Source organism: Plectropomus leopardus, chromosome 7 (assembly GCF_008729295.1).
Source record: "Plectropomus leopardus isolate mb chromosome 7, YSFRI_Pleo_2.0, whole genome shotgun sequence".
NCBI lineage: Eukaryota > Metazoa > Chordata > Actinopteri > Perciformes > Serranidae > Plectropomus > Plectropomus leopardus.
The window spans coordinates 24,514,259-24,531,866 of NC_056469.1; the positions used below are offsets into that span (position 1 = coordinate 24,514,259).

Below are 17,608 nucleotides of genomic sequence, written 5' to 3' on the forward strand. Positions count from 1 at the left end.
AAAAAAAAAAAAAGCTGTATATTATTTGATATGAAAAGATAAACAATGTACAAATGCTCATGGTATAAAGTGTAAAAAAATAGATGCAATGTGCAGATATAAAATATGTGGCATTAATGAAACCTATTGAGTCAGATGTGGAGAAACTGTTGTGGAGCAAGTTGAAAAATAATTGTCAAATTGAGTATATTTTAAAGTTTTCAACAGGGGCATTAAAGGACGCTGAAAGATATTCAATAGATGCATTGGATATCTGCATGCATTTCTAACGAAAAAATGGGCCTGTAAACTTTTTTTTTAAAATCCTCAACTAGTAGGGACTAATAAGATCAGTTAAAATAAGTTGATTTTAAGAAATTTCATTTTAAATCATCATTTAATGTAGAAATTAAAACTATTAAGAGGATAAAATGAAGGGTCAAAGTGAAAATTCAACTTGTAGGTCCATATTTCTGTATAGAGCTTAAATGCAGGCAATATAGTAAGTATAACTTGATGCACTGTAATTAGGGCACTATAATTGGAGTAGGCTGGTACTTTACTCAGCAGGCCAGCAGAGTGTAGCCTCACGAGACTCTGCTGGTTTACAGTACATGAAAGAGCACAGTCAGCAGAGCAAGACAAGTGCTTCCTCAGAAAAACCACATCCCTTCCTTTTTTGTGAGCAAACAAAAATGTGTCTTCATCTCTGTACTCTTCCTCCTCCTCTGCTCTTCCTCTCTCTCTCTCTCTCTCTTTTCTGGCTATGTCTCATGCACACACTCACACCGGCACATTTGCCATAACGTACGGACACTTTGAGGTCTCACACATGCTCGTGCGAACAGTCATTCTAGTTTCATAAAACCTTTGAGGACAGCAGCTCTGAGTCTGCATGTAGATTTTGTGTTTTGAGCCAAGTAAAATATACATTTTGTTTATTATCTATTAAGTTTATCATAGCAACCTTGACATGTTTCTGGCGAGTTCTAACCACCCCTTTCGGTCAAGCATCCTAAAACTGAAACCTCAAGATAAGCATGACCAGGTTTGCTCTAAGTCACTACAGAGTGATTTTAGCTCAGTCATCTCTCTTCCAGTCATCACTGTACTCTGAGTGTTGCAGAGAGCCGACACTGGGGCTGCAGAGGCAGCCCCTTTTATGATCCTCTCCTCAACCTTAGGGCCCATTTCACAGTTGACAGGTCACGTGTTGCGGTCTGGTTTCTGTGAAAAAGTGACAAGGATGGTGAGAAGAGACAACTTAACAGCTAAGTGGTGGACGTGCTGAGATTAAAAAAAGCTGCCACTTAGTGTCTTATTTGGATGTTTCTGAGGTGGAGATGGTTTAAATAAGGAAAATAAACACTTGCTGTTAAGAATACAGATATGACCAAATTTAGTAGCAAACAAATGCCAGTTAGCTTGTAATCACTTGGACAAATAAGTTCTCACACCTGCAAAGTTTCAACTGTATTAGAAGGAATTTCCCAAATACTCTCTCTCTGTTTATTACCAGCAGCATTTTACTGTCCTCTGGACAACTGAAGCCACAGTGGTCAAATAATTATCTTAGTTAACACCCAGACAAAGTAATACACACAGGCAATGCGGTTAGAGGTAATTCAAACAGCATGTAGCTGCATCTGAAGACAGACGTATCAAATGACACACAAGTAGACTAGCTGCCGACGGCAGGGCCCATAAGGTGATGAAGACATTATTTTATTTATTTATTTTTTTTAATTCAATAAAACTACATGAATAAAATGCACTGGACATTCTCAGGGGCTGGGTCATTTCTGTGGGCGGGCCTGGTCAGCACAAAAAAGCAGGCAGGGGCAAACTAAAAACAGGTGAGTTTCACATAATGTCCCCTGGGTAATGCAGTTTATTTTGGGTCGTTATAAGTCATGCAGAGAATCTGACATGGAGTGGGATGAAAAGAGTTCCAGCAGCTTGTAAGAAGTGCAGGTGCACAAAAAAGAGCAAAATGTAGAAGTACCAGAGCTGCATATCGTTGAGTACCAGCCCACTTCAAGAAGTGGTTACCACCAACAGTAATGGAAATTGCAAACGGTGGGCTATGGAAACACCAACAATAATACCACTTAGCACTTTGATTTTCATGTTCATGATAAAATGATTGATGTAACTTTTAGTATTACCTTTACATTTGGTATTTTTGATCAGAATCTCTTTTAACTGCTCACTTCTGTGTGTCATAAAGTTGCAGAGCAGCTCATCAGCATAATATAGTTTCTTGGAACAATGTTTATTTCCTCAACAGTTTTCTGTAAGTGCAACAGGACGACTCAGAGGCAAATGAGTGTTGTTTGATATTTCACTGAAATAACCTTGTCATCCGAGTCTAAGAAGAGAGACAGATGTAAGAAAGAGAAAGATAGAGATAGAAAATCTTTGCAACCAAAAGACTGATTTTGGATGAAACGAGAGAGATGGTGCCTATGGAAAAAATGTGGAGGCTGGTGGAGGGCATGTTTTTGCACACAGACTGAGCCAAGGGGGTCGCAGCAATAGACAGAGACAGGATGAGCAAACAGGGCAAAGAGATTTCAAAAGACACAGTCAAGATGTCAGGCTTTCAGAATGAGTCATCACTGACATTTTATGAATAGTCCCCTGATACACTTCTGGTCCCCTGCTCAGTCTCACACTCAGAGGGTCCCAGGTTACATCTCACCTCACGTTCTCATCCACGGTAAGTAAAGACTGTAAGCATTAGCTGTCAAAAAAAGCTGTGATAAAAGCTTCCTGTACTCTCCTGTGAAGTTAGAGAGATGTTTGTATTAGTGCAAGGCTGACTTTATCTTTTAGTGTTATCTGGAAAGTGTGTGTACAACGTATTGTGTAACTTCAGTGCCAAATTCTGATAGCAATGACTTGTGTGAATAAAAAAAAAGTGCTAGATATTTGTCATTTTTGTCATTTTTAAGAGGATGCCTGTCATTCACTCTGTTAGTTTGTGAATATATCTGATCCACCTCTTCCTCCTGCTCATCCTCCTCCTATTTGTACTCTCTCTCCACCTCTTCTTCTTCCCAGATGCAGCCACTCTGTGCTTTTACCTTCCTGTGCACGCTGTCTCTCTTCTCTCCTGTGCTTTCTTTGAACTGCAGTGGCACACAATATCCCTGGCCAATTGAGACACCCCGCTTATGCTGTGACATGTGCCCACCAGGTACCAGTAACATCTTATTTAACTTATTTTACATCTTGATAGAGTTCATAGTTTTGCTGCTAACGGGTCAAACATGTAAAGTCTATGTGTATATTCCAGGTCAGTTTATAGAGAGGCGTTCAGACAACACTTGTGACCATAGGTGTAAACCTTGCGAGGGTAACCGGTTCATCGAAAACTACAACGAAGAATTGACCTGCGAAGTTTGTGACAACTGTGATAAACGTGAGTAATCTCACATCTTTTTTTTTCTCTTGAGTGAGACCTGAATTGTGTGAAAATCCTTTGTAGAGAAACAGCCAATGACAGCAATGATACCATAATGGTTTATATGGTAGTGTTTATATAAAGTGTTTTTTAGATGTCGGTCAGCGGGCCCCCAGTTTGGAGAATTTTCGCTGCTTTACCTTGCTGTCAAATAGCCCTTTCTAGTGGGAGACTGAAGCTCTTATCTATCCTCTTTTGAAAGTTACCAGACTCATTTGAAATTTTATCTCACGGAACATGAGAGTTGCTTGTCTACCGCTGCCTCAGTCTCAGTGTTTTTTGTTAACGTTCGACTTTGGTATTTTAAAGGGTTAGCTCAGATTCACCAAAGTCACACAATGACACAAACAAGTAATCCATCAAGGCAGCGGTAGAACAGCAGCTCCCGTGTTCTGTGAGGTAAAATGAAATGAAAAGGAGTCCGGTGGCCTTGAAGAGAGCAAAAACGTATAAAACGGCTTCAGTTCCCTGTTAGAAAGCGCTGTCTGACAGTAAGGTAAAGCAGTGTCATTTTAGGTGGGTGTTTTTTAAGTGGCTGAAATATATTTTGCTGCTACCACCATCTACAGCAGTATACTTAGCTTGTACTCTCGCCTGCTTCCAGAAACTGGGGGCTTGCTGGCTGCCATGTACTGTAGATCAGGGATACGCAACTTGCTCCACTTGTGGGACACTTTTTCAAAATAACAGAGGCTAGCATACAGTTAATTAACTCACATTAATAATATTTATTAGATGAAATGAATAAACAAGTCAAATCCAGTCACAGCAGCCCCACACAGATCAGATGTACACAGGGGTGTTTCCAGGATTTAACTTAGCACCGGATCTTGGATCTTTCCCTTTTCTTGATAAAGAAGCTATATTTTGATGCTTTTTCATGAACTCTGGCACCTTATTTACATTTTAAGTACAATATAATTTATTTTATTTTTTTAAACATTGTAATTAGAATTAGAAAACGATCGGCAGGCCTGTTTGTCTGCCAGATTTGGTCCATGAGCATCAGTTAAGTATCACTTCTGTAGGTAATACACTACCATTATAAGTTTGGAAGTACCTTATAAACCCAACTTCAGAAGATTCGAACTATCCCTTTAACTGGCTGAATTCTTTCAGGAGATTTGAACCATTCTTTTCTTTGGCTCTCTGATCTCAACCTAGGAAACAGTAAATAAATAATAATATGGTTAACAGACCGTATCATTATAACATATGCAGGATGAAGAAGCTGAATGCTAGAAATCTTGGACCTCAAACACCAACAGAGCATCAGATGCAATGTGGACTGGTTTTGATTTAAAGTAATTAAATATTACGATAGAAATATCTGTCATCGCCCTCATATGAAACATTGTGATTCAGTGTTTGTTGTGTGTGTGTGTGTGTCATGTCGCCTGAACATGATACATGACACGAGTGATTCATCACTTCTCAGGAGTCCTGACCGGTCCAGTCACAAAACAAAACTATGAACAAGTCGGCTCTTCACTGTTACTCAACTCTGTCTGTGTAACATGATTTCAGAGAAGTTTGCCCATAGAGTCCTCAGGTCACACATGCAAGGGGATTTCCCATTTTTGTGTGTCATGGTGGGATACAGTCAGAGAGAGATTAAAAGCAGGAGGGGGAAGTGGGGTCTGAGAAACCCTCTGTGAACCAGCTCAGAGGGTGGGATTCTGAACGGGTATCAACAGCACCAGCAGCGGGGGGGGGGGGGGGGGTAGACCATCATCATGTCAGTGGAAAAAAGAGAAGAACACAGAAAAGTCACAGGTGAGCAAAAAACAGCCTGTTGTGCTTATTTTTAAATGTCACTGTGGAAAATGAAAAAGGGAGAAAACATAGAAGTCTGTTATTCTCAGTCTGAATTTTGACTTGACTTTTACATGTGCACCAAGACGCTCTCTCTACATATCATAGAGACATTATCAAGAGTTACAGTGCAGCTGTAAACAAACCTTTTATAGTCTGACATAATATCACTCGGCAGGGGGGGGTGAAGGTGGGTGTTCAAAATGTCATAAACACAATCCCACACACATCTGGGCTTTATGCCAATTAATGGCTATGGAAACTAATTCAGGTGGAAATGATTCAACCCACACATAAATGTCAGACACTTTTCTTGCAATAAAACAGCGTTGATATATATTTGATTATACTTTGATTAAAAGGGCATTAAAGGGCAATTTGCGCATTTTTAAATCTGAACTCTTTTTCCCCCATACTTTTATGTCTAAGTGACTGATATCAGCAAAAAATGTTGAAATCGGTCCACTATTGAGAGAAGAGGGCTGCAGCCTGATGCGTAACACTGGCAATGTAATCTAACGGGGCAATTGTGCACTGTCACTGTATGTTGATTAAAAATGGTTATTTTTTCAGATTGTTTTCAGATTGTTTTGTTTTCAGATTATCATAGGTGTGTTTTCAGATTATCATAGGTGTTTCTTTTCCTTACGCTTGATCTGGTCTGTTTCTTGCTGTGCCCAAGTCTTGCTGAAGGAAAAGTCTCTATTGCACCTTCTAAACAAATAGCCACCCACAGACGCCATAGACTTGATTGACTCATTGTCTCTGGTTTGAACACATAGTTTTGTCTGATCATCCAGGGAGCTTTGGGTGTTTTTAGAGTTGGTTGATTTGAAGGATGCATGGAGAGTTGCTGGGTGAAACTATAAACTGATTTGTCTAAATGTTGCATCAAAATCAAAACCCCAAACAAACTTTACCCCCAAAATAAACAGGCCTTTACAAAAAAACAAAGTTCAAATCAGCTGGGTAATAGACAAATTCAATGAACAATAAATTAAGATTAACCAAACACATGGGGGTTGAAGACTGTGTCCTCTTAGTATCTTCCACTGTTGACTGATTACATCTGCCTTTAATAAGAGGATCCTGAGATGTTTGTTCAGGTGAGGCATTTAAGTGACTCAAAAACAGTCACTCCAACAGTCTTGTTCTCTCACAAGATTTATACTCCAGCTCACATAAATAAGGGTGGCCATCAAATTCAAAGGTTTTATCTGCATTTTCGACAACAGCTAAATAATCATCCATGACTTAAAAATCGTGAAATCTCCAAACAAGACTTCTTCTTGAATGAAACTTAACTTAACTTATATAGCACCTTTCATACAAACGAGTAGCCCAAAATGCTTCACATAGCAAAACTGAAACAACGCAAACACAATATGAAGGATAACATACACCATTCAAAACACAAAGTTAAAAATATATTAACTATATGCACGAAGTTGTAGCAACAAAGACAACAATAAAACCTTTTTTTTTTTATCAAGAAAAGATTAAAAAAGAAATAAGATAAACAGCAGGAATAAAATAAAGTAGAAATCAAATATTAAAACTTACAATTAAAACTGTAATGTTACTCTAGAACAAAAGGCAGATTAAAAAGGTTTTAGATGCAATGGTAAACAGACTGCATCAAGCATAAGATATAAAAGGCACTCCAGACACATAACAATCAGAACCTGTCTGGTAAAAAATAACCTATTTTAATAGACATAAAATTGCTCCATCTGGTTACACTAAGGATGTTGCGTGGTTGCAGCCCTGTCTCTCATTACTGGACTAATTTAAAAAAAATGTGTTGGTATTAGTCACTTAGACACACTAATGTGGGAAAATAGGATCCTGGTAATGCTGATGTTTCTCTTTAACAATTTGCAAGGAGTTTGATGTGCAAACAAAGTTTCAAAGGGGCCTCACATGTTTTACACTAATCTTTTCCTACAGTGTTAAAATTTCAACTCTTAAATCTACTCTAATGGCTTCAGTTTCGTACATATCTACTGCTTTAAATCTGCTGTCAACTTTTACTTTTACACTCAATTCAGTCTTCTTCAGTAACATTAATTTAAAAGCTCCAGATGCACCTCTTTGAGGTGATATGTGACCTCCCACCTGCAAAGAGTTTGATTAACTGTTTCAAAACATCACATTTAAATGCTGCTTGTAAAGACATCTAGTTGTCATTACTGGGAAACAGTGGAGTATAATCAAGACTAGAAATGGATTGAAGATAATACCTGGTTCAACATGTGAACTTTGGTTGCATCAGTTTCAGAATTCAACCACAAAGATCTGAAGATCTATCTGAACTGTGACCCTAAATGACACAAAATGACAACTATTATGATGATGTTTTGTAATGACTATGGCCCTATCAGACTCAGAGTAGTAGTTCTTTTTTTTCGTTAATTTTGCAAATTGACGTACGCAACTTAAAACAGTTTCATCAAAGTGAAATACTGCTTTCACTGAAAAACAACAGTTGCATCTGTCTCTAAAGAACAGGTAATAATGTGAAAATATAACCATCTGGTGACATAAAACCAGAATCTTTACCTGCCATGTCTGGTTTGTGAGTCATTTCTCATTTTCCAACTTATGTCATGTTTCAGAGGCAAACTTTGTGTATTAGTGTGTGTGTTCGTCATACAAGTTAATACACTAAGAATTAGTATTATACTCTATGTTTTAATGACACAGTTGTTTTGTGTATTTTTTATCTTACAGCAAACATGGTGTATAAGTCAAACTGCAGTACCACTCGCAACACTGTGTGCGGATGTAAAGCTGGATACAGATGCGGAGACAAACCCTGCACACACTGTGTGCTAACACAAACCTCAGTCATCAGATCTACACTCCCTCCATCCACTACAGGTACCTGAGAGTCAGCTGCAGCATTACATTAAAAGCGAAAATCTAATAAAGGAAGTCATTTTCTCTGGCAGACTTTTCTATCATTGGGCACATTCAACTAAACTTTCAGACAGATGTTTGAAAAACACAAAATCGTCATATAAAAGCAAATCTGACACTTAAACAAATTCTACTGAAAACACTAGGGAAGCGCTCCCAAGCGCCGTGCAACCGCTTTTCTGCTGAGGAAAAACACTCGCCGGATACAGGTCCTAATTGATTTCTTCTATGCCCATTTTTGTGGGACATAATAATTTGTTACTTCTGTTTCATCTTGTAGTGCCCCAGCAGCTCCATAAAAAGTTGGTCTTTGTTCTTTTAAGACCCTCAGATTTCCTTGACACATCCCTGTTTATCACTGCTTTTTAACAGCAACCCTGTCAACATGTTGCTCTGTAGCACTACAGGGAGCACTGTAACCACTGGACTGCTACTCAAATTCAGCTGAAACAGTTACCTGCTGATGTAACAACTAAATGATTAAAGCTAACACAAATAAATCAGATTACACTGATGTCGATAAAGTATTTTACATGTTCTGACCTCAGTTAGCGGCTGTTTGTTTACTCTGCAGTAACCATGGAGTCAGTTCACACGCACAAGGTGACATGAGTTAATTATAAACCGTGTTGTGGGGTTAGAAATCCGTACTTCCTGACTAGAGTCAGTAAGACACATCAAAGCGAGCTCACTGGCAAACCTGAACAATTAATAGCTCAATATTTCCATTGCCCTATTAAATGAGTCTTCACTGATTTGATAAATTGGGGTTTTTTTATCTCCTCCCCTCCAGCCCCGAAACCTGAACCCCTCACCACACTCTGGCAACCTTCTCAACCACTCAGAGGTAAAGTAAGACATCACTTCGGACTGTGCCAATATAAAGAAAGAACTTTCTCAAACGGGTGTTCATGTAAATCTAAAAATGTGTCTCTTATACTATTACAGATACAGTGTGGTTCCTGGTAATAATTGCCCTCCTGTGTGCGGGAATTGCACTAGTTGTTGCAACAAAAATCAAGCCCTTTCTGCGCTGGATCAAATCCAAGCACGGTTAGTGGATTATTATGAAGCAGAAAACCCTGCAGCTATATACAAACACAGGAAGTACACCGAGCATTTTAACATTTTATATTGTGCATGAACTTATGTTGAGGTTTTTTTTTTTTTGTGATCTAAAAGGATTATTACCTTATATTGCAATTTCAAATGCTTGCCTTATTCTATCGTTGCTCAGGCTACTTTTTGACTGAAGAAACTGAACCTTCACCAAGATACTCTGAGAACGAAGAAGTATCCACACCTGTCCAGGAAGGTTTAGGGAAATGTGACCAATGTGATGTATGAGATTTTGGAGCCTGAATTTGTATAAGCAAGAATTTGACAGGCGGAAATTCAGTGCAAAACATCTCGCTGTTTTGGACATTTATGAGAAAAGAGAACAGTTGACCTGCACGGATGGATGGAATGACCGAAAGTTCGACTCAAGACTGATGCTGTTTTAACGACTGTTTGACATCTGTGACATTAAGATGATAAAAGTGTAAAAACAGCCAATCTGGAAGATACCGAGTGTGACACTGATGGTTATACATGAGTTAGAAATTGTACAGTGTGTTTGCTAAACAGTGGTATGTACTATGTTACACAAAAGTTAAAGATATTTCACATCTTTATGTTTCAGCCCGGTCTCATAGAAATATGAAAACTGGACACCAACTCTTAACATGGTGGTGGGTATGAAATGTGTTAAAATAACATGCTGGCAACACATGAGCAATGCCAGTGAGGTTTTTTTGTCATGATGGACACATGAATTACATATAAAGAGCAAGAAATCTGGCATGGTGAGCATGAGGGGTGGTGGAACGGTCAAGCAAACAAGGACTTTTAACCCGACTTGCATGTGAAACCAAAAGTCAAAATAGTTACATGACTTTACGGACATAACAAAACAATGTAAAGTACTTTACATAGGTACACAATGTAACTATGCAAAGTACATAAAACAATGTCACTTGCCTCCTGTTCAAGCATTTTTCTTTAAGCCAAGTGTTTTTCCCTCCCTAAATCTAGCCAACCTGCAATCATTTCACAACCTAAACCACATTAACAACATGTTTGAAACTGTGACAGATCTCATTGGACTTGGCACTGGCATTGTTTTAAGGTTGCCAGCATGTAATTTTAACACATGTTTTTGCCTACTGCCACGTAATGCATTTTTAAAGGAGCAGTGTGTCAGATTTATAGGACTCCCCCAAAATCCTACACATGGACCTGAAAGAGGTTGTGTCTATTTCACATATTTCTGTGAGACTGTGTTGTACATTTATGTACATTTTTATGTATAAACAGACTTTTTGAAATATGCTTACTATATGTGATTGTTTTTAAGTTGCATACATCCCTACTTTTTCTTTGTTTTAAATACAATTTTATTGCAATAAAAATGGCTAATATTTATGCAAAACAGGAAACATTCAGGTGTAATACTTTATAGGGAACTGCCAGAGCTTATTAAAGAGTATTTACATGACATTTTAAATTATAACTTACTGAGGAGATCACCCTCCAGCTGTTCCAGCTGTGCATTGACCACAAGCTGTCATGGAGCATGCAGATAAAATGTCTCTGTGGAGCACTGAGATCCCTTCACAGTTTGCCAGAGGGAGGTGGATTTACCCCACATTCATCTTTGGTTTCACAGTTTTATGCATCCTTCCATTAAAAGAATGCCTTTAGGATCAGTCTGGATGCCAGCGGCCATAACTACCAACACAAATCTCCAGGGATTTTTAGTATGCATCACAGTGCCTCCTCTTTGGACACGTGGCAGTCTTTCCCCTGCTCCTGAGAGGGAAAGAAAATGCTGTCAATTTCTCCACTCCTTTCCTCTTCAGAGAGATGAATACTGGGAGAGGACGTGGGATGAAACACAGGACAGTCTCTCTCATCTTCACTGTTCACTCTCTCAGGTTTCTTCCCACATTCAACTGTTGGATCAACCTGGCTTGTAAATTGACCGAGCAAGCTGAAGACGACCGTCCCTGGATTGTGGACGTGGACTGGACCTACAGAGACCAAAACAAGCAAACAGGGCACTTAAAGAAAAGTTTAATAGACCCGTTGAAGTACATTAACATGCAGACAACAAAGTACAACTCATAACAGTAACACAGCTGCATCTTTACATGTTTTAGATCTTAATGACTCCACAAAGTGAGTCAAGTATTTCTTCATTTCAATCATCAGTACCCAGATTGGCTGCTGAGAGGCACGGCGACTGCTGTTTTGCACTGAATGAGTCTCTGGGGAGCTGATGAGTTGACTCCTTCGGCTTGTGAGAAGCAACTCTTATTTCCTAAAAAAAGCACACGTCCATCAGTGAGAGGCAAACAATAGTGAAGTGATGCTATATATGTAGATAGTACATGATAAAAGGTGAGTAAATCAGCTACTCACCTTATTGCATAAGTTTGAAATAGCTGAAAAACAACAGATGAATAAATAAGTACAAGAAAGACAGTTTCTTCACACATCCAACAATGATGGATCATGTTTTACAGATAGCCCTGGATCTAAATATATAGGCCGGGCCTAAATGCATTTTAAGAAAAGATAATAATTTATTTTTTTAAATCCCCAGATCGAATAATTTATCACTCCATTCATATTTGTACTTCCCACCACTGTTAACATGGATACATACATTTAACCTTTTTTTCAACTCTAGTCAGTATTTTTTTAATGACAGCAGTTGTAAAGTACTCTATGCTTAATACTTATTACCAACAGCTTCTAATATTTTCTCATCACAATTCATAATTAATCTGCTAAATTTAAAAAAAGTTTTTAAGGGTAAATAAAGTGCCAGAGTGCATAAAAAAGCATTAAAAAAAAGAAAAATCCCCCCTTCTGCGGTTCAGGCTGAGCTCCCAGTGTCCTCAAATCCTAAAAACAGCCCTGTGTATATGATTTACAAAGCAAATAACTCTCTACAAGCTAATAATGTATTTCTGATCATAGTTGCTCTCTCATTATGGTCATCAAAGGCTTTCAGTAAACAGTTTGTTGTTTTGCAGAACAGATGTGAACAAAAGTTTCAAGAGTTTAATTAATTAATTAAATGTGGAGTTATAATTCTGGAGTCATAATTCTGGAGACAGACTGTTGACGTCTGAACTTAACACCAAAACAAATACACCTCTCTTTTCAGGGCTCCGTTAGAAGCTCTGTTTAACAGTCTTCCTCACTCCCACTGCTTTCCTCCTGCACAGACATGACCTTTCCTCTGTCCTGTGCACGAGCACAGCATGATAGTGTTGTGTCTCTCATCTAAGTCACGCTTTTTCCCCCTAACATAGTCACGCCTGTATGAACACACAGAACAGATAGTATGCAGACTATAAGGAAATATTTGCTGAATGTGACAAAAAGTGTACTGGAGTGGAATCAGAGACTGAAGACTGAACCTGCCCTGGATGCATGGGCGGATTATGAAACAATGGGGCCCTGGGCACACATATGTAAAAGGCCCCACCATCTCAAGAAACACAGAGTTTGTGGTAGTTTTGCCTCTTTTCTGTGGTTGGTTTGTGTCTCAGTGTAGTCATTGAGCATTTTTTGTGTCTTTTTTGGTCATCTTAAGTTTCTCTATAGTCATTTTGTGTCTCTTTGTTGTTCCTTTAAATCTTTTTGTCATCATTTTGAGTCTCCTTGTGGTTGGTATGTGTCTCTATTAAAGTGACATTTTGTAGGTGAGGGTTGGTTGGGCCTGTGCCTGGTAGGCCCCTTCAATAATCCATCCATGCTTGGATGTAAACACCATCCTACCTTGCTTGAAACATGTTTCATCTCCAGGACGACGAACAAAGAACAGGATCACAAGAGCCATGCATCCCACAGCAACCACTGGACACAAGATGACTACCAACTGAGCACTCCTCTTGTCTGAGAGAAAGAAACTAGAGTTTACAGCCATGCTAGTGTCTCTCTGAGGATGTACTCAGGCACAGAAGCTAAATGCTAACACGCTTGCACAGTCCAATTGAAAATGTTAGCATTGTACATTTCTGCAAATCAGGGATATGTAATGCACATATCATATCAGCGTTTCTGAAGCCACGAAGTATATGAGCTCATTTTGCACTTGAGGATGCCTGCCAAGCTGCAGATCACTCTCCAAGACCAACAAAAAACAAAACTGGTTGTGTTTTAACAAATCATTGCTGTGTTTGCAGCGCTTTGCATAATATTGGCATTTTTAGAAACTTGCTGCCGTGTTGTCTGCAGCACAGATTGTGCCCTATAAACCAGGTATTTTGAGCCAAAACATGATCTTTTCCTCTCCACATCCTCTTCTCGCACTCACCTGCTATGAGATGTGTGCTATTTCCTGCCTTTGGGACTGACTGAGTGCCACACCTGGGTGAGATAAGAGTGAAGTGTTGAATATCTCAGGTATTTCAAACATGTGACGCCATGAACAAGGACAGTCTCCAATATTGGTAATATCCATACCAAACACTAAAATAATCTTAATGTAACTACACTGTAACTCTGAGAGCATTTAATGTACAGATTTGGATTTTATGTGAATCTAAAGTTTTAAAACTCCACTTTGAGATGAATTTATTATGTACTGTATCAAGGGAAACACAGGACTTACTTGGGAAACTGGCAAGGTTTGGCGGAAGTGCTGCTATGTCCTGGGGAAGCTGAGGAAGGTATGTGTTTATCTTTGGCCGGATAAGCTGCTTCTGGAGAACAAAAAAACGTCACAGATTTGGTTTCAAATTTCAGAGGACAAACACAGGACCAAAAGATAGCTGCAGCTTAAATGCAACAAACTGTTCAGATAAACCTGAGAAAACTCTAACAGGCAAAGGCGTAATGCTTTCACTTGGGGAAAAAAATTTCTCTGTTTTTCTGAATTAATGTGATTTTTATCTCAGAATTCTGAGAAAAGTTTTCAGGGGGAAATTTTGCTGTTTTTTTTCCAGATTAAGATAATCTTCATTCAGAAAAAAAGTTGTTTTTCTCAAATGAATGCAGTACGCTTCCCTAATGGACAGCTACATATTGTGGAAAATCAAATATTAGCCATAGAAAATTCAGACAACTAGGAGAGGTCAGAGGGTTTGAGTAACATGTGCTCCACTTAAAAGTCATAGCAGAGCAAGTGAAAGTTCTGCGTACAGTGTGAGGCAGGAAAATTGTGTAAGGAGGAAACCTAATTCCCCATCATCATCGTGTATTTTAAGGCACTAAGGATTTACATTCTGGGACTCTACACTCTGTACTTTCAGAGGAAAGTTTTATTCTTACTTCAACTGAACACATTTAGCCGACAGATATAGTTATTTTTTTAGATTAGAATTTTACATTATTCTTATCAAAATTAGATAAAACAACTCTGTTTTTGGGTAAAAGTTGATTTTTGTGGCATCTTGTTCGTCTCCCTGAACTGAACTGATTAATCTTTGGCCAATCTCTGTCATCTCTCTCTCCTGTCATTTCCTGTCATCTTCCTACTGTCAACTTTTTAAATGAGCTGAAACTGTACAAACTGTATTTTGAAAAGAGACACTGCGACATGAGTCTTAATAAACTTGGGTAGGACATCGAGTTTGATGCATACTGTGCGATGAAATCACCTACTAAATCGCAGGCTATGACCTCGGCCATTGATGTAAATACACATGAACAAAACATCCTCGGTGTGCGTCATCATCTACACCGCTGTAGTGTTAAGAGAAAAATGTAAACAAACAAATGGAGCCCTTACTATGGCAGCATTTTTGTAGGTCGTAACAGCAGTCACACAGTGAAATGGTAATCCCAAATTACTGACACTGTCAGAATTTTAGCCCAGGACGTCTGATGGCACAACCGTGATAACAGCCATCCTTGAACCTCTCTCACTGTGCAACATAGGACCACCGTTTTAGAGCCAAAGATATCGCCACGTTTCTTTCACAATGGCAATCTTTCGCCTTAGGCAGCCTAAAAGTCACACAGTGTATACTGGGCTTTACGAGCAAAAATTGACACGCCATCTTTGAGGGTCCAAACCTGATGATGGAGGAGTATCTAAAGCGTCATAGTTTGCCATGTAATGCCGCTGACTCAGAGTTGGGAGTGAATGTGTCAGTGGAATAGGACTTGCTCCATATGTAGATGTCAATACTCACTCTAAGGTTACGAAAACACAACAGTTCTTAATTTTAGGGAATTATAAACAAATGAAAACACTGTTATGAATATTATACGCCATTTCTGCCAGTATATCCTGCTAAATACTACACACTGGAACTTTTAAGATGTACATGATCATGGCTCTGTGACAGGGACCTTTTTATCAAAATGAGTAGGCTACTATGTTTGAGTATATTTTCCGGCTAATACTTGCCTGTATGTACAACTATTACTAGTGATGGTGCATTTTTACATTGTGGTATCAGTATTCTAAGTAAAGTATCTAAATATATTTCTGATACTCCTGAGAGGGAATCCCCAGAGCTCAGATCAGAGTCCTCATAACTTTTCATTACTGTCACACGAGTGTAAATAATGTTTATATGGCCTTTGGTGTCAGTATTGGTCACTCTCTATAACTGTCTGTGAAAATTTCAAAGGTATAGTTTGTGTTTTATTAGGGCCCCCTGCTGGTTGAGTCTACTCTGCTCAGTATTTACCAGATGTGGTTGTTTCCTTGATCTTGACACAGTATCTGCAGTTTGTTGAGTATGGGACCATTTCCTTGCACCTGTAACCGTCCTCACAGACACATTTCACATCAGACTTGCTGGTGCAGTTCTGAACCACCTTCAGATTATACTCTAAAACGGTGGGGAAAAAAAAGAGGTGATTTTAGGGATTTTAATCGCGGATTAAAAACGTAATATCCAGAAATGCAAAGAGATAGATAATTTTTCTGTTTATTACAGAAACCCAAAGGTCACACTGGTATCATCATCAGTGATGGATGAAACCATTCAGCTGGTAGAAATGACTCATAGTTTCTTTACCTGGTATGCAGTCTCCAAAGCAGTCATGGCAGCTGTCTTCACGGTTTGTCTCAGTAGTGTAGCTTCCAGCAGGGCAGGGCTCACACTCTGTACATGATTTCTGATACTGACCTGGCAGAACAGAGAAAAGCAAAAATATAACAACCGGATGAGACAGAGCGCAGAGAGAGACTGAGCGCATATTAATGAAGGATGTGGTCATACAGCACAGTGTGCAGCAGCGTCACTTTTCATCAACAGAGAGGACGTGCAGAGAGTGACAGACTGTATGCCTCAGTGCTTCATTGTAATATCCAAATATGAACTAGTGCTGATTCATTTGTCAAAAACAGTGAGTCAAAGCTAAATAAGAAACAAGACAGAAATTGAAGGTGCTCACGCCATTTATCATCTTACCTGCAGGGCACATTTGACACCTCATGGCCCTCAACATGTTATAGTCGGTCCCATCTATCTGTTAACACATGAACATAATTAGATATGAACTCCAGCCCTTCTATACATTTGACAGCTATTTCTTGCAAACACTAGTTTATTTATCTGCAAGGTTATACAACTGCTGAGACAGATGAACTGAAGATAAAGGGCGTTCTTACCAGCAGAGAGTTGAGCACCAACTGTGTGGATAACATCAAGAAAATCACAAAACACTGCTCAAGTCCCATCCTATGGAGAAAAAAAGTTTAAAAAATGTTTTAAATAAATGACAGATATCAAATGGCCAGCTGAATACACCACACAAAAAGAGCATTTTCTATAAAGTTTAGCACACCAACAATTAAATCATAAATAAGCTGATATAAAATAAACTAAAAAAACATTTACCTTCAATATGATGTGTACTTTGTCCTTCTACTGTTGTTTTGTTCACTTCCTCAAGGTGCGACTCTTTCTTTCTTTGTCTCCGTCCTCTCACCCACTCTGCTCATCCTCTGTGTCACTGTTTCCTTACCTGGTGACATCTTCCTGTCTTCCTGTCTCCCCCGCCCACTGATTTGTACCCGTGTGCTGCACTCCTGTTTACACGTTCAGCTCTCTCAGATGCAGCAGGCCCATCTGACTAACGTTTCTATATCAAAGCCTCATCACTTTCCATGCAAACTGTAAAAGGAACGAATCAAAGAGCTGCTTTCTGTGCAGTTACAGCGTGTGTCAACAACATGATGGAAGAGCAGATCATTTTTTTGATAGCAATGGTTACAATTTCATTTCTGATTTGAAGTCATGGCATATTTTTAAATCACATCTCATTTGTCAGATTTCCTACACACTGTAATAAGCACCTACAAGTTTTCTTTAGCTGAGTCAGTGGAAACGAAATATGAATTTACCCAAAATTAAAAAAATCTCACTTATTCCTGGTATATAACGATGCAGTGGCGGGAGAGGC

At 38.9% G+C, this 17,608-nt stretch overlaps 2 protein-coding genes across 3 annotated transcripts; one reads left to right on the forward strand and one right to left on the reverse strand.

The window, feature by feature from the left end:
• Window positions 1-2,480: 2,480 nt before the first annotated feature.
• cd27 (CD27 molecule) lies at window positions 2,481-10,577 on the forward strand. The gene is made up of 7 exons (XM_042489416.1): window positions 2,481-2,701; window positions 3,046-3,181; window positions 3,281-3,406; window positions 7,997-8,146; window positions 8,979-9,032; window positions 9,134-9,238; window positions 9,423-10,577. The coding sequence occupies exons 2-7, from the start codon at window positions 3,046-3,048 to the stop codon at window positions 9,530-9,532; spliced, it is 681 nt and encodes a 226-aa protein (XP_042345350.1). The 5' UTR covers window positions 2,481-2,701; the 3' UTR covers window positions 9,533-10,577.
• Window positions 10,578-10,638: 61 nt separating this feature from the next.
• On the reverse strand, window positions 10,639-17,252 carry si:dkey-260g12.1. 2 transcript variants are annotated; one of them, XM_042489395.1, is made up of 11 exons: window positions 17,044-17,252; window positions 16,815-16,884; window positions 16,615-16,672; window positions 16,219-16,329; window positions 15,886-16,029; window positions 13,857-13,944; window positions 13,560-13,612; window positions 13,022-13,138; window positions 11,651-11,673; window positions 11,444-11,549; window positions 10,639-11,259 (listed from the first exon to the last, which is right to left on the reverse strand). In XM_042489395.1, the coding sequence occupies exons 2-11, from the start codon at window positions 16,881-16,883 to the stop codon at window positions 10,994-10,996; spliced, it is 1,035 nt and encodes a 344-aa protein (XP_042345329.1). In that variant the 5' UTR covers window position 16,884; window positions 17,044-17,252; the 3' UTR covers window positions 10,639-10,993. The 2 variants fall into 2 exon arrangements, with proteins under 2 accessions (XP_042345329.1, XP_042345328.1); XM_042489394.1 differs by having other exon boundaries at window positions 10,641-11,259; window positions 13,857-13,947; window positions 17,044-17,246.
• Window positions 17,253-17,608: the final 356 nt, after the last annotated feature.